This window comes from Atractosteus spatula, chromosome 23 (genome assembly GCF_055471065.1).
Source record: "Atractosteus spatula isolate fAtrSpa1 chromosome 23, fAtrSpa1.hap1, whole genome shotgun sequence".
NCBI lineage: Eukaryota > Metazoa > Chordata > Actinopteri > Semionotiformes > Lepisosteidae > Atractosteus > Atractosteus spatula.
The window spans coordinates 15,817,726-15,840,683 of record NC_142728.1 but is presented as its reverse complement, the minus strand read 5'-3'; the positions used below and the strand labels follow the sequence as shown (position 1 = coordinate 15,840,683).

Sequence of the window (22,958 nt, the reverse complement as noted above, 5' to 3'; positions counted from 1 at the left end):
CTGGCTGCGAAGACGGGAACTCACCCTGCATGATGTCCTTCATGACGGACTGCAGCACCACCTCCTCGAAGATGTTCTCCACCAGGATGAACCGGGAGAAGTCCTCGAAGATCAGCTCCTGGAACTGGGGCAGCTCCTGCAGCAGAGGACAGGGGAGGGAGGGGGGGGGGGGCTGTGCGTCAGGACACGGGGCGAACGCCCCAGCAGGCTGGGGGTGGTAGAAGCACCATCGATCTTGAGCTGTAGGCTCTTTTTCCAAGGTATTAAACTCCACCTTTTCCAAAACCGGCAAGCTGAAATTGCTTTGTCTGCAGGTTTTCCCTCTCACTCGGTTTTTCAGGGGCTAAATCAGCTCACTACCGGCTTAACTGGGCCAAAGGCACAGCTTCTCCGACAGCCCCGATTTCGAGAGGCCTGCAGGACCGCGGTGTAGAATAAGATGCGTCTGTTCATCGCCCTCTAAGACCCCCGAGCCATGCCCACTGAGCTGGCGTGGTGCAGGTCTGAAGAGCAGCGAGGGTGGGAGAGGGGGGTGGGGGGGCGCGTGTGTCAGTCCTACCTCCTTGCAGGTCGGGGAGAGCTGCTTCAGCATGTAGGGGATGATGATCTGCAGGAGGGCCTCCCTGAAGAACTTCTTCCGCACGGTGCTGCTGTCGTAGTCGTACTTCTGCAGAGCAGAGGGGAGGCAGGGCAGGGGAGGGGGAGAGAGTGATGTGATTAGCATTTAAAAAAAAGGCAAAGACCAGCATTCACAATTGCTTAAAATACCTGCAGCTGTAGTACTCATCACTTCCCTCTGCCAGCCCCACTATGCCTCCCGCTCACTCAAATCACTTCTTTCTCGACCTGCAACCGAACACACAACACCGCCTCCCCCCACCACCACCACCACCCAGGACAGCCGCCCCTCTGCACGACCCCCAGCCCTTTGAACTTCACCCCCCTGGCCCCGCCCTCACCTTGATGACCCGGTCCTGGCAGCGCTGGATGATCTTGCAGAGCTCCTCGCTGCCCTGGCTCTCCAGGCTCTGGTGCAGCAGCTGCTCGAAGGTGTACACCGCGTTGTCCATTTGCTGTGGGCAGAGAGGGGCATGAGCTGGGGGCACCTGTTTCTCACGGCCTGGCACGACACGCAAGGTTCCTGCTCATGCAGAAAGCATCTGATCCTCCCTAATTCTGGAATTATTGCACAAATACTGTGTGGGGGGAAAACAGCTGCCTCCTTCTGCTCCAGGCAGGGCCTGTTAAAGATGATGAAAGGCTGATATTAGTTCCCAACCAGCAAAATGCTGCTGTCTTACCGCTTTTGGCCACAAGAGGGCGGAGGCGCCTTTCTGTCAGCAGTCTGAATACAGAACGCTGCGAGGAGGAAGAGGGAGGTACAGCAGTTCACTCTGCCTTCCCCCCTCATCCCAGCACACACAGGGTCACCATCTGACCTCCAGCCGAGTCTAGAACAAACCCTGAGCCACCGCCACTACAGGGAGCATCTTAAACACATCATGAACCAGACGCCCCCTTCTCCAGCCTGCTGTCTGTAACCTAACCAGCTCCGAGGATGAAAAATCAATAACGTCACTTATTAAAGTCTCCGCGGGGAAGGGAGGCTCCGGGGAATTGTCCTCCTGCCAATTGGAGTCAAACGATCTGGGTATATATGTGCAGCCAGTATGGGCTTGATGGACTGCCTCCCACCAATACAAAGGGGCCTTTGGAATACGGGCTGGAAATAACCTGCTAATGAACTAGGAGGTTGTTAACAAAAGCCTGACTGTTGCCATTTTTGATTGGTGTATTAACCCGTTATTAAGCGCCGACATTATTTCTCGCTAGTTACTGGCGACACTAGCTGGGCTGCGCTCGTGCGCCCAGTGGCCAGCAGGTGGGGCTGTGCTCACCTCCCTCATGAGGATCTGCGCCCTCTGGACGAAGACGGAGGGGCTGGACACGCCGAAGCGCTGCTGCAGGCCCTCCAGGTGCAGCTCCTCCACCTTGCTGTAGCAGCCGTTCATCTTCACCGGGTGGTAGGCCAGCATGGAGACCTTGTCCATGTGCTGCATGGGGGGGGAGGGTGGGGGAGAGAGGGAGACCAGGGTGACCGGGGGCAGGAGCCAGACTCACCACACACAGACTGACGGGGGGGTGGGGGGGGTGAATTCCCCAGGTGCGCCAGGGAGGGCCGACCCGGGTTCGAGAACACATACTTGAGTGACAGACCCAGCCCAGGTGACAGAGTGAATCAGGTGACCCCAGGTGAGCCAGGTGACCATTCCCGGCCCAGGCGACCCCAGGTGAGCCAGGTGACCATTCCCGGCCCAGGCGACCCCAGGTGAGCCAGGTTTCCTTGCGAGCAAAGTGCTGCTTTCAACAGTGGCCATGGCGCCAGGCTGAGCCCTGCACTGCAGGCTGGGGAAAAGAGCCTGACCTCATGCGACCCGGCCACACCCTCCTGATCAAGAAGCGAGGGCACCTGGCCTGCTCTCCAGCTACCACCGTGCCCCACTCCTGCGTGCACTCTGCTTCGGGACCTCGTGAACCAGAGGCACGGCCCTGGGCAGAAGACAGACCTCCTCATCAGGGAGGGTACCAAACCCTGTCTTTTTCCTGCCCTGTGCGAATGTGGCAGACCCCCCGGCCCCTCCCTCCTCACCTCGCCCAGTTTCTCGCGGCCGCCCTCGTTGACCACGTTCTTGCTCATGTCCACGAGCTCCCGGAAGAAGACGTCCCGCACCTCGGCGAAGCCGCGGCTGGTGGGCTCCATCAGGGCCTCCAGGATGGAGCTGATGTAGGGCTCGACGTTCTGCTTCAGGAACTGCTCTGCCTTGGGCAGCACCAGCGCTGCCGGGACACAGAGGAGACCGCGGCAGGCGTCAGACACGCCAGACCCTGCGCCGTTAACCCCGCCACACAGCCACAGCGACACCAAATCTGCACCGTCCAGCTGCGGGTCAAAAGTTGCTCAGGATCTGCAAGAGATCCTGCCCTGACAGAGACCAGGTGACACCAGACCCGGCCCAGATGACAGTTACAGTCCAGGTGACCCCAAGAGACAGACCCGGCCCAGATGACAGTTACGGTCCAGGTGACCCCAAGAGACAGACCCGGCCCAGATAAGCTGGAGGACCTCCCAACAAAAAATGGTTCAATGACGTTGTTTTTTTGTTTACATTCAGCCTGCAGATCTAAGTACAAACGGATGCTGCTGGAGAATGTTCGAGCCCTGAACACTCACGCACACCACCCCACCTGTGATCGCTAGCGATCAAGCCATCGCAGCGACAGAGCTACACTTCAAGCCTGCTGCTGCCCTTAAACCTCCATGTGGTCAGTGTGAAACGGGACAGGATGGGGAGGCGCTACTTTACAGGAAGGGTGGCGGGAGGGTGGAACAGGCTTCACAGCCACGCTGTTGAAGCCGATACCCCGGGTTCCATTGAAAAAACTGGATGAGATCATTAGATCAATTAGGAACCAAGTACCAAACGGGCCAGATCAGCTTGTTTCAGGGCTACAGTCTTTAGATATTATCGTCTAATTAGATGAGATGAGCACTAAAAAAGGGTGGCGAGCCCAGATGCAAATGACAGAGGAATAAGGGGGCACCAGTTATCTCCTCCGAGGTCATCGAACCAGGCCCTGTCGGGCTCGTCAGGGCGTGGGTGGCCGTGTCTCGGGATGCGGTATCGGCAGCGCCGGAGTCTGCCCAGGGGCGGAATCCCTGGAATCTGGTTCTTCCGCATTTGTCCTGCGAGTGCGCGTATTCATAACGGGTGGGGGTAAAAAAAACAACCTCTAACCATTCTGACACTGCAAACCAAACCCTCCCAAAGCAGCAGGCAAGGACATTCCTGACAAGCCCACACCCGTTGCTCGTCTTCCAGCAAGCGTTCCGAGGCTGGGGAGCGGCCCAGCAGGAAAGGAGTCCGCAGAACGGGGAAAAAAATAAAAAACCTGGGGAGGAAGCTGGTCCCGCAATGGAATATTTTTTTCCCAACCTGACAGGCACTTTGTTAGAATGAGAGAACTGCGTTGTTAGAATTCCCGTCATGCCCGTCGGGCAGCAGCAGAACGGGGACACCAGGGGGCGCCGTCTCACCCCGGATCTTCCCGGTGACGTGCTCCTTGGAGGTGATGATCTGGTCCATGTCCGTGCGGATGGAGGCCTCCAGCGGGGGGCGCCCTGCCTCGCAGCGCTGTACCACTGCCTCGTACTGAACCCGGGTCTGGCTCAGCACCATCGAGAACACGGCGTCGGAGATCTGCCGGGGGAGAGGGGCGGGGTCAGCGGGGGTGCATGGGGGGGGGGAGACACAGTCCGAGAAAAGCAGGACCTCGGGGGTCCTTTGACAATGAGCAGATACGCCTGTGGAGAAAGGTTTAACACATCCAATTTAGCTCTTTTCCAGAGGTCTTCCGATGGGGATCCTATTGTGGTTTTCAAGGGCAGGAGCTGGGGGGGGACTCCGGCCAAAACAACCCCAAAACAGTCCACTGATATTGTTTTTTGTTGACGTTCGGCGCGCAGATCTCAGCACAAGCAAAGCCACGGTGAAGCCTGATGTGTCTCCAGCAACAACACAAAAAGCACTGAAAGCCGAACCCGGTTGACCACTCGCACAAAGGATAACTGGGGCTGAAGGAGGGGTCATTTACAGGAAGATCCCGTGTGAATCTGAAGGATGGATCTCGGGGAGATCGGAGACCCAGGGAGGACGCTCTCTGAACCGGCAGCGGCTCCACCAGGGCACCAGGGGACCCACGGCCCGACTCACCAGCATCCAGTTCCGCTGCCTCTCCTGCACCTTGCCCTTCAGTCGGGGGCTGATGAGGCCGCGCAGCTCCAGGTGCAGGCTCTCCATCACCAGGTTGGCCAGGATCTGCTCCATCGCGGCAGGGGAGAGACAGAGGGGTTAGCGCAAGCGGACCTTCTCGAAAACCCGGCCCCGTGACGCGATCTGACACCAGCCCCCACCGGACAGCAGAGCCGCGGCTCCTCAGACAAAGGGAAAGACCGGAGCCAAACTCCGGGGCTAAGGCACAGCCAGACACGAAAGGTATTTCACTTATTAGTCTCCAGTGTGGGGTATTATTAGACTTCTCTTCAACGAATTTCCTGACCCCCCGTGTACAAATCATTAGTTCTCCCACTGCAAAACAAACTAACAAAACACTGCCCTGCGTCATTTTGGACTCCAGGTGGGGAATAAACGGATTGGTTTGACTTGTTCGCACGAGGCCCTGTAATGTTAACAAGGACCTTCCACTTTCTGCAAGGGTGAAGCCTGATGTGTCTCCAGCAACAACACAAAAAGCACTGAAAGCCGAACCTGGTTGACCACTCGCACAAAGAATGACTGGGGCTGAAGGAGGGGTCATTTACAGGAAGATCCCGTGTGAATCTGAAGGATGGATCTCGGGGGGATCTGAGACACTCCCAGTGAGATCCCTTCACCCTTGGCACTGGCCAGCCTGGAGCCATGGCTGGAGGGCAGCAAATCAGCCAGGATGGGCAGAGACGGGCAGCGCAGCTGTGCCCACACGGACAGGACAGCCTCCCTCCCTGCGCCGCAGCGGGGATAGGCACAGTGCTCGCTAGTCCTGGGAACTGTGGCAAACTCCAGCTCTTTTTTCCCTCTTATTTGACTTGTCAGGAGGCCAGTTTTGCTCTCTCCAGCTCATTAACTGCAGTGTTTAAAAGAGAGGGATTGAGGGGGGGGGGGGGACAGCAGCACTGCCAACACCTGTGACACACCCAGGCGCCCCAAGCAACACGCCCGCGCCCCCGCTACACAGTCTTCGCACAGAGGAAACGGCATCACCAGGAAGGCCCACGCAGGCTACTCTGCGTTTTTCCAAAGCAACGTGCCATCGCATTCCTGCTCCCTCTCCTGAGCAGGCGGCTGTCTTTATCCGTCTGCACGCAAAAAGGCTGAAGGGTTCCCATGCAGCGTCCAAAGAGGAGAGAAAAGGCCAAATAAAATGCATTAAAAAGCCGAGTCTCACAACGGGGCCCCAGAGGTGTCCTGGGATCTCTGGGCAGAAAGTGATGAAGGAGAGTGGGCTTGTTGCAAGAATGTTTCAGAGCAGAATAAAAAAAAAACCCAACACATTATCTGAGTTTCGGGAGGGTACTTAAAAGGTGCTGGATATCGAACAAGTTAGGTTGTATAGCGCCTCTTCTGCGTAACGGCACCATGTAGAACAGCTAAAAATAAATGAAAGCAAGTACAATATAAAAATAAAGACAACACAAAAGGGCTTTTTAAAGATCATGCAGCCAAAGCCAAGGAATTAAAACTGTCAGCAGTTGAGATATAAAAAGCTCAACTCCCACGAGTTGTGCCGAGCCGGAATGTTTTGTCCTGCAGGGAGTTCGGTTAAATAAAGTGCTGGGCTACTCCTGACCGGAGACGACGCCCCCGGAGATGTGTCTCTGTGGGAACTGAGGGAGGCGGACAGAGGAGCTAGAAAAGGGGGCACCACCTGTCCGCTGGACAGGCCCAATTCCCAGCAGCACTTCACTCATGTGGCACCAGCAGGACAGGAGACACAACCCCAGCTGGGAGCCACAGGCAGGTGTGCAGTAACACAGACACACGGGTGCACATCTCACTGATACACACAGTCACAGAGCCAGGAGACACCCAGCCAGCTCTTCAAAGAGCGGGTCACAGGTCAAGTAGGCGTTGATTCACTGAACCCTGTGTGGAGCTGTAAAGACACAGCTGGTCCTCGCGATCCTCCATTAAGATGCAGTTTCTGTGTATTCAACAATTCTAGTTCAGGGCTAAAACAATTGTTTAAAGCAGGTATACGTCCGATGTTCTGCATCTTCAGAAAACATTTCCACTTTGAAACCCAATACTTTCCTTTCATTGAAAGGCAAATGTAGAAAAATGTGCATTGTGAAAGTCTAGTTTGGGATATTGCTCAGCAAGATTCAGTGATAAAGACTATTTCAAAATACAAACAGTTTTTACTCTTCCCTGGGGGAGGGGCGATTTTTTCAGCTGACCGCACAGAACACCAAGCAAACTTGAAGGTCTTATCATCTACTCCGCCTGTAACCAGTCAGGCAGTTCTGGGTGTGGCACCCTCCACTTCACCACAGATGCCCCCCCCTAGTCAGCCACAAATTATCACCACTGACCTCTGACCTAACTAAACCCCCCCCCACCACGACATCTCCTTCCCCCGTCTTTAGTCATCAACATCCCGTACAGCTCAGAAACCATCATGAGATCAGAGCTGCAGGGTCTGACCACTGAGTCAGGAGCTTTTTTGGGGAGGATGAGCTCATCTGCAGAGGGGGGTGAGAATCTTCCAAACGCCCAGAAGCTGAACCACTCGTCCAACTCATCAGGCCCTGCAGGATCAGTCAAACACACAGAGGAATGCTTCTTCTTGCAGTCCACGGGCAGAGGAATCGCTGCTAGGCTAGGCCCTGCCGAGGTCCGAGCATGGCTTCCTTCACATCTCCACTTGGCTGTTGCTGGGGTTTGCTCTAATGTTTAGCTGGATCTGACCATGCCATCACCACCTTGAGATAGAAGTCCTCCATCTTAGTCCTGGAGGGTCATGATCCAATGTGTCCCTGAATCGGTACTGGCCTTTTTTTTTTAAACATCTGGATTCAGGATTGTGTTCTACATTTTAGACCAACTCAGAAATGGAATCATCAAACTCTCAGATCAGCTCCACTTTCCAGCTAAAGCCCAGAGGGATTTCAGGTGCTGCTCCTACTCCTGGTCTGGACAGCCCTGATTTAAAGAGACCCGCTGGACTGTGGACATTTGAACTAAGTGGAGAGCCACACCCAGCACTGTGAAGGGAACCGTCCCAGAGACCTGTGAGAATTCAAGGTACCTCCACAATCTTGTGCACCGACCCACAGGAACAGCAGGGAAGTGGACGGAGCCTCTCTAAGGACTTATCAGAGCGACATGTCACGAATTGAAATGAAATGACATAAGAATACCAGGCCCTCAAATTCCAGCCATACCTGTCCCTGTGCTGTAGACTGACAGGCTCTCTCACACACACACACGCAGACAGCACATCTCCCAGAGTTCCTGCACACCGCAGGGCTCCCTGCCAGCTCAGACACCAGACCCAGCCAGGGTAAGTGTCCTGACGTGGGGGCAGCAGCCAGTTCAACTGCCTCTATCACAGCTGGAGGGAAAAAACAATTTCCTGTGTCCCTCCTGACCTTCAGGAAGTCATGCTGTCAGCCTGCTTCACACTAAAGAGTGGGACAGCTATAGACTTCCCTACTGTTTTGCATCTACGGATTTAATGGACGTTCTGAAAGATTTGTGACATTTACTGTTCTGTGGTTAAAAAGGGCAGGTACAGAATGTGTCACACATCCAGCTCAGAAACACAGAACGCACAGAGAGGACGTGCTGGGATACCGTTCACACTGAATGCTCATCTGCTGGGAGCTGCCAGTTGAACCCAGAATCTGACCCAGGCCAGTTTGTTCTTCACTGTTGAACCTAGACTTGCACAGTCAGTTTACAAGAGCCGACCGAAGACGGAAGGTTCCTGCTGCTGAATCTTTTGCTACCTCTCCCTTTAACGACAGCAATTAGGAAATTAGTCAAGGAGAGCAGAGCGATTTCTGTTGGACAGGGTCGTCTGCATGACTGGAAGGACAACGATGTGATCCGTCGCCTCGCAGTCCTGGAAAGCGATCTTGCCCCTAAAAAAACGAAAACCCAAGCACCACCATCTCAGGGGCTTGTCCTCCACGGACTCCTTATCAGATATCCAGGGAACACCGACAAATCGCATTCCTTTCAGGACCGCAGCACGGTCAGTCTCGGATTACTGAGGAAGGCGAGACAGAAGCTTCAGCAGGTAAAACCGGACCCTGAATTTGAAAGCAAAACCAGCCAGTCACACCCGCCCGCTGACGGGACGCTCCCCACCCTGGGAACAGCAGACCTGAATGGGGCTTTGTCACATCTGACAGCTCCGAGTAGCCGGGAGAGCGTTTTGCATGAAAGCAGCCCTACAGCAATTCGCACGCAGCCTGCGTTTTCACCCAGCGCTGCCTGCCGACACCGTACCCACCCTGACACCCCGCTGAACGATCAAAACGGTCAATTAGCGCTTGTGTCACTCTTACCTGAGAGACTTTTACTCTATTTTCCTTGGAGGGCATTTTTGTTTTGCGGAAAAACTGGAAAGACGACCCCCCCCAACTCCACCCCAATCACAGGACAGAGGCAGAGAAAGTGCCCGCAGTCTGGGCCCGAGAGTGCGTGAGCGTGCGGGCACGCCTGGCCCCGTGCCAGGGCCCCTGTCCGTCGGCCTGCCCTCTCACCTGCGGCGGGTCTCCGCACATCATGTCCCAGGTGCCGTACTGGCCCTTGCACTGGCGGTACAGCCGTACGGCGTCGGTGAAGGCGGGGATCTGCACCTTGCTCTCCTCCGGGAGACCTGCAGGGGGGAGCCAAGAGCCAGGCGTTAGAGAGGAGATCGCGGGCACACGTGCCGAAGCACACGCAGGCTGCGCACGTGCTCACGCTTGAAGAGCGGCAGCTCCACGTGAGGAGTGGAGGTGGCAACATGGGCCCAGACCGAACCACAGACCGGGTCCAGATCAGGGCGTCGGAGGCCGAGACGCCACAAAGCAGCTCCAGGTTGGCGATTTTGTTTCGGTTCAGCGCGTACACCTGGCTTTTTCCACAAGGCAATCAAGCCGTAATGATCTTAATGTAATGAGTGATGATCTTATTTTTTAAGTCTGCAACATACTTTAGTTAGATGTGTTCATAACCTTTTTGCATCAAAAATGGAGATCATTTAATCCTCAAATCCAGCATTGAGCCTGCAAATGAAAATGTATTTCCGTGCCATGTCCACACTGGCCAAAAACAAACGTGCCGGCTACGCAGGGGAATGCTGGGAAGAGCTCAGTCAAGCAGCAAAGACATCCCTTAACCAGCAGGTCTGTGGCTCGTGTACGTCAGACGGACTGTTCGGGAGGGCCCAGACAGATACAGAGGAGAGGGATGGGCAGCCACAACCTGTCACCCACAGAGGCCACTGCCAGAACACGAGGAAACGAGACGCCGTTAGACATCGAAAACCCTTTTCCTGCTCCCGACCGCCGACGCCTCTCCTGCACCGAGCCGCTGTCATTGCGAAACAGGAAGTGGTCTCTCACCCTCGGAACACCCATGGTTGCCATGGGCACAACCCCAGGCAACAGTAACCAAGGACCCCCCACAGCACGGTTGAGGGGAAAAAAAACGTGGTTTGGGGAAGCAAGAGTTTTCGTGTGGTTTATTTAGGTGTTGCGACAGCTGCCCCCCTGAGGGATCTCCTAAAATTAGCCGCGCGATTTCATGCACGCCGTCGTGCTCCTGCTTTTACTGCGTAACAGCCCGGCCACGCTCGGACGCGCGCAGGGAGAAGAACAGGCCATCCCTGGACTGCTCCGCGCCGGGCCCCAGGAGACGGAGGACGGGCAGGAGGAGGAGGTCAGGGGAGGCGGCCGGACACAGTGGGTCACTGGGTGGCAGGAAGCTGGATCTGAGCTGCCCGAGACCCAGTGTGGCCAACATCTCGAACCACATCCAGAACAGCAGTGGAGAGACGACTGCTGACTGGTGGCACATGTGGCACAGAGCCGCCAGCCCACGGGCTGCCAACCTGTCTCCTCCTGTGGCCCTCCGCCACACCGCCACCACACCGAAGCGACCCCAGGCACCAGCCCCACGCTGGGAGAGGGGCAGGAAGCGGGGCGCCAACATCGGCCCTACAGAAGGAAAACGAACTCCGGGGGGGAATCTGGACTCCGGCTGCTCGGGGGCTTAATCCATTTCTGGGACTGCAGGTTCCTGAATGGGAAACGCACGTGTCACCAGCAGAAGAGAAGGCGAGTGGCACAGGAGTTGGGGTGTTAAGGTCACCTGGCCGCCCCCCCCCCCCCCTCAAGGAAATACGGGGCCAGGCAGGGGGAGGGGCACCCCTGCTGATCAGTGTGCTCACGCAGGTTAGTAGCGAGTTCCCCCACACGTGTTGTCACGAGTAAGGGAACCCTCCTGTCGTTCTTTTATCTACAGAAACGGAACAGTTTCAATCAGGAAATCAATGTGGGTGAGGTCTTAAATCACCGCTGTCGCACCACCGCTGAAACCACCAGATCCGGGGAGGGACTTGAGTGACATCGCAACATCGCAGGCATCGTAGCGACTCGCATGGCAAAAAAAAAAAGACAGGAAGTTGCCCAGTGGGGTTATGGGAAGTGTAGTTCACCTAGGTAGCACAATGTTTCTGCGTCACATATACAAACGCCACACAGCTTTCTGCATTGGACTCTATATTAACCTGTGCACCCAGTCAGATTGGGAAAAAGTGTGGCAGGATTACACACGTTTTTGTGACTCCATGTTGAAAACTGAACAGCAGGCAACATAACATGAGATATCCAGCCCCTGACACTGGCTCAGGCTCAATAGACAGCAGTTGGCAAAACCCGGGAACGGTTCACAGAGCAACACAGATGAGTGCCAGATTGGCATCCTTACAGACTGCTTACAGGGAAAGGATGTGGGGGGATGATGAGGCACTGAACGCTGCATTAAGACGGACCCCGACAAACCAGTTTCCCTTGAGTCAGAGTAACGACAGGAAGCCCAGAGCCCCTTCTCTCTCCACATGCTTTAAAAAAAAAAACAGCGTTTATCTTGGCTTTCCCCATGAGAACATATTTTTGGTTCATGTCAGCTAAACCCCAAAAAAAAAACATCTGGACGCCTGGAATAATGACCCCTCTATGAAAACAATAAAAAAAAAACTGAGAGGCTTGTTTCTCTCCCTCCTGGAATGCCGGGATTTTGCATTTCATTTTCCTCCTGGGAACCCGGGGGGCATTGTGTTCCCTCCAGGAGCGTCTCCTCACACGAGCTCACACGGAGCCGGGCTTTCCCAGACGGCGCCCGTGCGTGGGAACTCGGGAACTTCGTTTTTAAAACCACGCTGGCCGGCGCGCTCCGCTGTGGCCCCGAAAAGCCCCGGTCCGGCTCCGCGGAACGCCGGGGTCTCGGGAACGCGCACGTCAGGCGAGCCCCGCAGTTGGACTCGAGGGGCGCCTCCCGCGTCAGTCGGACACCCCGACCCTTCTACTCTTCCGTAACTGTCCCCTCTATTGCGCCCTTGGAGCCCAGAATGCATTATAGCACCGTCCCGACCACAGCTCCTAAAAAAGAGCCATGTTAGACTGCTGATCCTGGCCGCCTTCTTCGGAATCGATTCATCCAGAACCTCACGGGTTCCAGAACGGTGGACCCCACACAGCTGCTGCTGCTCAGCGTGGCTGGGGAGGCGCTGGCAGTCCGAATGTACTATCGGGATTCACAGGAGCTGTAAAAACACCTCACCGCTGGCCAACAGAAGGACTTTGTTAGCTGAAGCCACAAAGAGCTCCGGAGGCGCACGGGAGTTTAAAGCCTGGTTATAGAAGGTCGCCGCGTCCGTCTGCGATGACTTCTCCTCGGACAGCTTCGGCGAGAGGGGACCGCGAGATGGGCCGTGAATCAAGACCGGCCGTGCAGAGAAGCGGCCGATAATCATTTGCATGTGTGCTGGAGGGACGCAAGTCATCCTGCCTAAACGAGCAGGCCGGTTTCTAAAACCAACGTGCATATCAAACCCCCAGAAACAACCACTCTACTGCTGCAAAGTGCAAAATAAGATCCTCATAATGCCCGTTGACGTAAGATTCAGTAAAGCCCTGCAGAAACGCAACATTTCGGGGCTTTGCAGTTAATTAACTGGTGGCTCCCGGCTCCAGGCACTGTGGTGTGAGAGGCAGGGTTCCCGCAGGGAAGACCGACCCTGTTCTGGGACTCCTCTCTCTCTCTGTGTGTGTGCGTGCGTGTTTGTGTAACTGCCCCTCCTCATCAGACCCTGACAAAGATGACCTGACCAGGAAAATGAATTGCGTCCACATTCCAGACATTATTGAGCTGGTAGTCTAAACAGACTCCCCCCACCACAGCACTGTAAAGACTCCCTCCCCAGTAGATGCCGTCAGCTCCCCCCCCCCCCGTCAGCTCCACAAAGAATGCAGGGAGGTTCATCCAGCTCTGTGCACACTCTTGTCCAGGGCTGCCAAGGCGCTCTGCAAGCTCAGTCTAGCCTGTGTGGAGCTCTGAACTCCGCGCAGAAGACCCCTGTAGCCACAGAGCGCTGGGACATAGCCAGTCTCTGCTTAAAGTACAGAAAACCAAGAGCCCAGCTCTTCTGCAGCACATTCTCCTACCCAGCTTCTTTTCCTTCACTTCCCCAGTGCAAACGGAGGTCACTGATTGCAGCGGAGTTACACCGGCCAGGGGCCCCGGAATCCCGCTCCCCAAGGACAGGGACAATTTCACGTAGCCACTATCCCAAGCTGTGCGTCTTAGGACTCGCTGGCGGAAAACTAGCGCGCCTGCAGTGAACATGCAAACCCCGCACAGACAGACGCCCGGGGCCGGAACTGAGCCGGATCGTGGAGCTGTGAAGCACAAGAGCGGTCTGCCGTACCAGCCCGCTCGCGTAATAAATTCACTTCGCACTCCTCTTCAGCACTATCAGTCACACGAGTGTGCATGAAACCATCCAGGACCGCGTGCGCTGGCGGCTAGCAGGCTTAACTAAATTTGTCATGACAGAACCACAGAACCTGCTGGCGCTGGGAACGAGATGCCTGGCTAGTTCCTTCTTGAGTGATATTTCACGCCCCCCCCCCCCCGACTTCATTCTGTTATTAAAACCAACCACTTTCACCACGGACACCAAGCAGGGTTCCATACGGGCAAACACGGACGCCTGGTACTCCAAACTGCTCCACCCTAATCACACCAGGCCTAGTCAACAGGAAAGGAGACGACTCCTGCAGCGGGAGAAAGGGAGGGGGGCTCAGATAGGGACACGCCCAGGCCAAGCGTCTTCTGCAGACGCTGCGGCTCCTGTGTCGGCAGCATCACGCGCGGCCCTCGCCGCCATGGCGACAGGACAAACAGGCCGAGGGGGAACGTCAACAAAGGACCCGAATTAGTCAGGGTCTGTCCGAGGAAGCACGCCCATGCATCGTCAAAGGAGAAAACCGCCTCAGGGTGGAAGCTGGTGCTGCTGTACACATTCACACACATGCCTTCCGACTTGTGCAGCTCCCAAACACTTCCAAAAGTTTACACTGAAGAAGACTGAGGGGGGAAAAAAAAACAATTAAAGGAAAAGATTTAAGAAACTTTCTCCAGTTCTGGTGCTTAGGGATACCTCGATCTCCTGACTGGGGAAAAAAAATGCACTTACCAAAGCCATCAACGGGTGGCACTGTGTGCTGTACGGAAAAATAGCCCTGAAAAATCACTTGAGCCTCCATAACATACATATCAATGGCTCCGCAGGAGCCCTCATCCAAGCAAGAGCTAATAAGCATGAAGTGAGAGCAAGAAGTTTAGGGGGTTCAGACTGCCCAGCTATTGTTTAAAACATCAGCTTCTTGAGGCACTTTGAAACATGATACCAAGTTACATGCACAGGCCTTGGAACTGGAAACTGCCACATAGCTGAGGGAAAAATATCGGACTGTAAATGTCACCTTTACTGTGTCGCAATAACACTCCGCACAGAGCAGCCCTCGCTCAGTATTTACATACTGTGTCACCATAGCAACCCAGCCAAACTCACTAACCGCAAACCTAGCATTTAATCTTGAGACAATATCGTGCCTGAAGCTCTGTCTCTCCATCGCAGAAAACAAGCAATAACACAAACATCTCTAATGCACTAATGTTCAGTTTGACTAATGCACAATGCAATTTAAAATAAAAAAAACAGACGACCCTCCCCATTCCCAGCAAACGTGTTCCCACTGAAGACGCACTCAACCCCCTGTGTAATTACACTTCCTGTGGTGCGACCTCTATATTCTTCCCCATAAGAATCTAAACACACACAAAAAAAACAAATGGTGGGGGCAGGGGGGCACACCTCTCGGCCAGCTGGCCTGAAATCGGCCGCCGCGTGACGCAGCCCAGCTCTGGTGACCTCTGACCCCGCTCGGGCCCTGCCCGCAGGGATACAGATGCAGATGTCTGCAGACGAGCGCCAGCCGCACATGTTCAGAGATGAAAGGACGGGGGAGCTTGTCTAACTCTGAAAATCATTAACCGCGGGCAGGGCCCCCGCAGTGGGAGGGGTCCTGGGCCTCCTGTGCCTGTTTCTCTTCAGCGCGCGGCAGCCAGAGGGACCGCGGGAGGAGGCAGGGGCACTCACTCCCCAGATTTCCCACCGCTGGCAACTCTGTTCTAGGCAGGAGAAGAGGGAATTCCACCCCCGGAGGGACAAACTTATTGATTTGTGGAAAACCCCGGTTGCCGCGATGAAGTTCCAGACGGAGTGTCTTGTGCCAGGCCCCGAGTCCCGCTGCTGCGGGATTTTACTGCGCTCCCAGGCTGTCACACGAGCGACGGACAAAGCTAACGGGAATTTAGCGTGCCTGCGCGCGCGCCCTTTTCAGTCCCGTGCGATTGAACTGACCCAAGACTGAGGGCCCTGCCAGCCCACTCGCGTCAGACCACCCCCAGACCCCTTTACTGTACACATTCGCAACACAACGGACAAATCAAATTGCCAGTTATTTGAAGGCAATGCAGCAGACCTCACCGGGTTACAATGAGCTGCCATGCTCTGTAATACCTTCCACACAGCTTCCCAGTTTTCCATTTAAAAGGCTCCTGAACATTTTTCCCCCCGGGTTCTTAAGGTGCTATCGAGCTACATGAACACATTACAGCTGTGAGCCTCCTGCTTGCCCAAAGAAGTCAGAAGTGTGCACTGCTCGGGTGTGTGCGTGCGTGCGCACGTGTGTGTGTATCCTGCGCTGGCACCTTGATTCATTAAGGAATCACACTTATTAACAACAAGCAATAAGGGAGGTTTCTTAATCCATATCCTTGAAAGTGGTACCTCTGTGTAGTTCATTGTAAGCGTACTGAACAATACAGATGTTTCAGATGTTCTAGTGCTCTTCCCTGTGGTTCAAGGTGGTTACAACAAACTCCATTATGACGTAGTTGTGAAGTAGCACCAGTGATACATAAACTCTGCAGCTGCCTTGCCTGGGCCAACTTGGTGTCAGTCTGGATTGGTTGAGCAGTTCTATTCAATGGATGCATCTGTAATAAGCGTTGAGAGTGCTAGTGCATGGGCGTGCGAGCAGATGTGTATACGTGTGCGCGTGTGCACCTGCACTCCTGCCTCACCGTTGTTGGTGTGCCTGACGCAGTCCTGGAAGACCGCGAGCCACTTCTGGTGCTCCTTCTCCGACGTCACGCAGAAGTAGTGGTGGCGCGCGTACGGGTGCCAGAGGATGATGGGAAACTGGGTGGCGCACTTCGAAAACATGGAGGTGCCCGCCTTCGCCTTCAGACCTGGCGAGAGAGAAAGCACGATGCACACCCCCGTCAGCCGCGGGCCACGCTGCACACAGCCCCTACACAAGCGCCACACCGGAGCTCCCATTCCACACTGATCCAGAGCAGGTCTTGCGGGCAGCCGGCTCCTTAATTATTATCGCCCAATTAAAAACACCCTTAACATGCCGGCAGTGCCAAATCCTGGCAGCTGGGCTCCTCCCGGTGGTGCAGTGGGAGACAGTCCTGGGAACTAAGGAACGAAAAGGACCGGACAAACAATACGTGCAGGAAGAGGGATGAAAGAGTGGGAAGGAAGGTGTTGGAGGAAGAAAAAACTCTGCCAGCTCTCCCCGTCGCCTGTCCGCCTCCCCCTCTCCTGACTCACCCGGCAGGCTGCTGGTCATCAGCTCGCCGTACTCCTCCACTGAGGTCAGCACTTTGTATCCAGCGCAGTTGATGGTCCCCTTGGGGTGCAGTCCTCTGTCATAGGCCTGGGGCAGGGAGGCGAGAGAGAGGGGGGCACAGTGAGCACGCGGAGGCCAGTTGTGTGGCACGTTCAGAGGGAAGTCTGAGCGCTGTAGCACAGACGTGGCTACAGGTTCGAGTCCACTGCCGGGGTTATTAACTGATTTCCTGTGTCACCAGGGCTGAGGGTTGTGGTGAGACTTTGGTCATCTAGAGTGCTCCACAGCGCCCCCGTGTGGCTCAGTAACCGACTCCTCTGGGAACTGTGGGACTTGATGTTAATAACGAGCAAACTGAGTGCTGTGTACAGTAAATGCCCTGGGTTATAACACTGAGCCTGGCCAATTAGAATGGGCGAGTCCGAGCTGGGACTTTTAAACCTAAAAATCAGGACTTGAAACTTGGAAGATCCAAGTGCCCAGCCCATTTGTCCCACACTCTTTGTGTTCTGCACCCCACCTGTCCTTCCACCGTCTGCTTTCTTTTAAACCCCCGGCGCAACACCGCGGTCAAACGAACATCGCTCACCAGCTTGGTCTCATAGAACATGACGCTGTAGGAGTCCGGGACATAGAGGAACCGATTCCTCCACTTCTTGTTCTCCTCCAGGAACTGGAAAAGATTCCCGGAGAAGATGGACTTGTCCTCTAGGGGCACCTGTGACAGGAGACGTAAGGAGAGAGAGGATCTTCACCAACTTGAGGCCAGATCTTAAAAAACAAACCTTTGCCATCTACATGACTTTGCAGTATGAATGAAAGGTGAATAATGATATATGCTCTTCCCAGTTACAATAGGAAAGCAATCTTTATCCAGTAAGGATTGGGTTACCATGTTCCTGCTGAGTCTGCAGAAGGGTGTGAAAAAGGTGTGGTCTACGCAGAAGTGCAAATAAAACTGACAAGACACTGCTTTACATAAAGGGCTGTTGGAGGATGGAACAAGCTTGAATGAGAGCCTGGAATCAATTAGCTACTTATTACTAGTCACGGGGCTCTAGACTCTTCTAGTCCCTGTGGAGTCCAGGACACTGACCCAGCCCAGTCACAGGGCTCTAGACTCTTCTAGTCCCTGTGGAGTCCAGGACACTGACCCAGCCCAGTCACAGGGCTCTAGACTCTTCTAGCCCTGAGTATGACTAATCACAGTGTGACTGTGTTGTGTGGGTTCTCTCCTGCTGTCCCTTCAGTAGGTGCTGCAGGAAGACTGCCTCATAAAAACCACAATTTCACATGGCTTTGATAGACTGAATCTAATTTCATGGCTGGAGAAAAGTTGTCAATGAGACTGTTGTTCAGAAAACATCCCCAAGCGCTTTCCTCCTTGCTGCCTATCAGCTGATTCATCATCTCCAGCACAACCACCGAGTGTTCATGGGGGCACTGATGTCACTGCTCCAGAATAAATATCACAACAGGCAAAGGAAATAACTGTCACGCTGTGAGTCTGCAGGGCAGTGAGCCAAAGTCAGATATGGGCTTGTCCCGGCCCATCACGTCTCATCTTCTCTCAGGCGAATGTAAAAAATCCTTCAGCTTCCCCCAGGAAACACTGGTATTTGGACTGGACTGGACAATGGACAGAATTGGTCCAGGGGCTTGATTCCACACTGGGGCGCCTGCCTGGGGAGTTTGGTCATTTCCCCATCAGGTTTTGATCTTTGGTGCTCTTGATCTGCCTGGACATGGTAGGATGGGTCACGTCACTGGTATCGCATGACGCACAGATACCAGAGACATTCTGACTCAAGATACTGTAGCATGAATGAGGGAGAGACAGGAGAGAGGACAGATCCAGAGACAGGGGGCCGGGAGCCGGGGGTCTTGCCTTGCGGTGCAGGAGCTGGGACTGGGGTCCCCCGTTGCCCTCGATCTCGAAGCGGACCTTGTTGAAGAGCGCCACGGCGTACTGCTGCTCGTACAGCCGCCCAAACTCCCCCATCACCTCGCCGGTCCGCGCTGCCAAGGAAGCACAAACACGCACGGTCACACGCCAGCGAAACAGCGGCCGCCCACCGCCCACCGCCCGGCCCACTCCCGGCTTCATCCCTCACAGGACCCGTGTGCACAAGCCCAAAGCCTAGAGCTGGGTCCCAAGTCCCGTTCCCTTGTTATGAGCAAGTTTGCATAAGCAAAACCGCACGGTTGAAATGTGAAATATATATTTGCCTTTCTACTTCGTTGGAAGAGTTGGCACCGGAGCCCACAGGCAGTAAAACCTGAAAAGCCTCAAACGGCTGTGCAGGCAGGAAACGGTGACTCACGCCACCAGGGTCCACTGAAACACTGCAGGTCCAGCTGCAGCCCTTTAGTGCTCAACCTGCAGCTCCACCCCCAAGCCAGGTAACTGCACTTGCCCTTTCACATCAGCACCTTCCTTTCCCCAGTATGCCGATCGTGTGCCTGAGGCCACTAATAAGAACAACACAGCTCAGAGTGCACACCCCCTGTTGTGGCCAAGATCCCGACAGATCCCCGTCTGCCGCACCTATGATCCCGACAGATCCCCCCCAGCCGCACCTACGATCCCGACAGATCCCAGCCGTGCCGGTGCTGGGACAGTGCCCGTTGGACAGTCACCAGAGGCCGATGAGTGAAGGATGAGAGAGCTGCATACTGTCAAGCCTATTGAACAGTAAATGCCTCTTTGCCATTAAAAACTTATTTGGACATTTTTTAGATTCCCTCTGTCCAGCTGTTTGGCATTAAAAGCAGAACCAGCTATTTACCCAGAAATGGAAATCCAGTTCGTTATGACACTCTTGCCAGTGCTTCTGCACAGCACAAGTGTTTTAAGCAGCTCTGTCCCGACAGTCAGATACAGGTAAGGCACAACACGAAACACAAAAGCGAGCCAGCACAAACACTAAGGGTCAAGGATGGGGGCAGGGGGGTACCGACATCGCCGAGCCCTCTCATGAGGTCCCTAGTCCCAGCCTGTGGAACCTCGCGCCCTGAAAGCGCCACTGTTATCCTCCGAGAGGACGAGAAGTGTTGTCAAGCTGCCAAAAAGGTCAGCTGCATCCCGCACCTCGAGCAGCGAGAGCGATTGCAAAACCAAACGCAAACGTTTTCATTGTTCGGTTTCGGATTCCTTGAATGGCTGGAAGGCCAGCCGGGCTGGGAGGAAAGGGAAAGTTTTTCTGTGGTTTAACCCTGTGTTTCCTGGTCTTCCAGTCCTCCCTTCTTCGTTTCCTGAACCCCCCCCACCCCCTGCCGCAGGCAGTGCACCCCAAAAACCAAATTGTTCCTGCACCAGTGCCAGAGAAGCCCAGTCTCCCCCCCCCCAGAGAAGCACACTATCTCCTCCGCAGGTGTGACTGGAACGAGATAGAAGACCCAGCTAGGCAGGAAAGGCTGTGAATGTGAAGCCCTATCTCTGTTTGCGCAGGGCCTCAGCTCTGTATCTTAAACCAACATCCTGCCCCCAGGCATGCTGGCGGCTTGTGTGCAAGCCAGCCTCATGCCCCCATGCCCCCCCCCCAACGCACGCACGCACGCACGCACAGTAGGGTGTAAAATCCCTGCGGGCACTTCCACAGTGTCTGACGGGTCAGTCAGAGACTCGCACTGATGGGGGCAGACGAGACAGGTGTCCATTAGCCCCGATAACACAGGTAGAGCCAGCAGCCCTATCACCCTGCAGCCCACTGGAGCTCAGCAGGTGTGAGCCTGGCCAGTACCTGGACGGGAGACTCCTGGGAAAGCTCAGGCTGCTGCTGGAAGAGGTGTTAATGGGGCAAGCAGGGGGCGCTCACCCTGAGGTCTGTGTGGGTCCTAATGCCCCAGTATAGTGACGGGGACACTGTACTGTAAAAAGGCGCCGTCCTTCGGATGAGACATAAAACCGAGGTCATGAGTCTCCGTGGTCATTAAAAATCCCAGGGCGTTTCTTGAAAGGAGTAAGGGTGTTCCCCCGGCGTCCTGGTCAAATTCTTCCTGCCTTTTCCCCAATCATGGCCTCCCAATAATCCCCATCACTGAACTGGCTCCATCACTCTGCTCTCCTCCCCACTGAGAGCTGGTGTGTGGGGAGTGTACTGTAAAGCGCTTTGAGTGGAGCGTCCAGAACAGCGCTATATAAGTGTAAGGCATTATTATTATAAATTCATTACGCTGACTAACATTTGTGATCAACCCTGATGATGAACGGGGGGGGGTCGACTGTGAAGGTCAGAGGTCATCAGCCTGCGTGGCCCCAGCTGGAACCAGTCCAAGCTGCAGGTCTGCGACATGCGCCTTGCGCCAGGCTGCGGCTGCTGTCTTTCGGGATCCTGTCCCTTTACCCTTGCACAGCCTGGGCAGGCCCGTGCCCCTTCAATGATCTCTGAGCCCTAACTGCCCCTTCACCCCAAGCTAAGGCGACAATGGCAGTGCCAGGAGTTCGGTAGCAAAACCACCACACACTCTCCCTGCAGCCCGGGCAGGCATGAACGATCAATCAAAGCAATGGCAAAAACGTTCCATCACTATCCAAGTCTGTACCCCTTAGCTCAATATATTTAGTTTTTTTAATCGGAGCAAGATTAAACATTAGGGAAGTCATGGATATCAACCGCTTCTTAGTGTTAAGCTGCTGACTGGATGGAACATCGGGAAATCTGGAAACTGCTCATACTCCAGCACTCAGCCTGTTACTGCTCAACATCTCCCCCCTCAGAGGTCACACGGAGCCGAGTCATGGCACAGCTGTGTCACAGTCTGCCACGCTGCCCTGACTCAGCGCTGCTCTGCGCTTCTTGTGGCTTTTTTTGCTCCTTTAAATCCCAGATCACAGGCCCCTGGCAGCAGCTCAGTGAGCGGGGTTACTGCTGCACTACTGATCAGGCCCGTTTTCCTGCCATTCATAAAGCTTCCTGGATGCAGATCTAATCCTCACCCCGATAGCTGGGTCACTTAACCCCTTCTAGGAAAAGATAAGAGCCCAATACAGCAAACTATCACTTTTAATGGGCAAAATGAGCTGTAAAGTACTGTCTTTTTATTCTTTGGGGACCCAGATCCTTTCCCCCCCCCCTCCAAGAGGACAGCAGGGGGTGCATTTGATGAAAGTGTGAATGGATACAGTACAGGTGTATTGTGTTTTACTTTCCATACTGCATACAGAGTAGACAATACACTACTACATATTATATAGTCATTTCTAAACATTCAGCAAGCATATATACAGTATATAGAATGATTCCTCATATACGAGTGTGTTGTCTGGATATTGGAGTATCTCACTGGCGAATTAACAGACAGCTGGCGATCAGACCCCCCCTTTCCCCCCCTGGTCCGGCTCCCTGTACTTCATACTTCACTCCCACTCTTCCTCCCCTCTGCATTCCTTCTCCACCCCCCCCTCCTCCCGTCTTTGTCTTGATTTCCAGGTTTTGTTTTCTCATCAGTGCTAATGGCTCCTGCTTTCCCAGGTGCATTCCAGAGAAACCCCTTCCCATCCCCGAGCCGCGGGCGGCCCGCGAGACTGCGCGCGGCCTCGGTTCATTTACGCGTTTCGCTAGATCCTTTAAAGACTATTTATAACTCTTACTGGAAGAAGTAAAAAGGCATTCTTGCAACCCAATAATTCAACACTGCTGTTGCCTGTAAGACGCGTCTAATTGTAAAGGCGTTGCCCTTGCAGTGTTGATGTTGTTCAAAACCAGCTCTTGCTGAGCTTCGCACAAACGATCTTCCTGTAGGCACAGGGACTCTGAGCACCTGCGTGGTCACAGTAACCCAGGTTACCAGCACAGACTGATATCACACCGTGCCAGCGAGGATGATGTCTGATGTCACACTGCACCAGGGGAAGAAGTCTGTGCCAGTGAGGGTGATGTCACACTGCATCAGTGCAGATGATGTCACACTGCACCAGGGGAAGAAGTCTGTGCCAGTGAGGGTGATGTCACACTGCATCAGTGCAGATGATGTCACACTGCATCAGGGGACGAAGTCGGTGCAAGCACGCATGATGTCACTGCATCAGCGCAGATGATGTCACACTGCGCCAGAGGAAGAAGTCGGTGCCAGTGAGGATAATGTCACATTTCTCCAGGGCAAGAAGCCAGCGCAGGCGATGCCACATCAC

At 54.6% G+C, this 22,958-nt stretch overlaps 1 protein-coding gene across 1 annotated transcript in view; it reads right to left on the bottom strand.

Moving 5' to 3' along the window:
• Nucleotides 1-22,958, bottom strand: part of LOC148816282 (protein Niban 2-like) — a 43,125-nt gene that overhangs the window by 4,922 nt on the left and 15,245 nt on the right. Inside the window, exons 2-13 of the mRNA XM_088940310.1 lie at nucleotides 18,714-18,844; nucleotides 17,415-17,543; nucleotides 16,807-16,912; nucleotides 16,269-16,436; nucleotides 9,332-9,447; nucleotides 4,773-4,877; nucleotides 4,097-4,259; nucleotides 2,651-2,838; nucleotides 1,899-2,054; nucleotides 960-1,073; nucleotides 560-667; nucleotides 25-136 (exon numbers count right to left, since the gene is read on the bottom strand). Coding sequence (XP_088796436.1) covers nucleotides 25-136; nucleotides 560-667; nucleotides 960-1,073; nucleotides 1,899-2,054; nucleotides 2,651-2,838; nucleotides 4,097-4,259; nucleotides 4,773-4,877; nucleotides 9,332-9,447; nucleotides 16,269-16,436; nucleotides 16,807-16,912; nucleotides 17,415-17,543; nucleotides 18,714-18,844 — 1,596 coding nt within the window. The remainder of the gene's footprint in view (nucleotides 1-24; nucleotides 137-559; nucleotides 668-959; nucleotides 1,074-1,898; nucleotides 2,055-2,650; nucleotides 2,839-4,096; nucleotides 4,260-4,772; nucleotides 4,878-9,331; nucleotides 9,448-16,268; nucleotides 16,437-16,806; nucleotides 16,913-17,414; nucleotides 17,544-18,713; nucleotides 18,845-22,958) is intronic.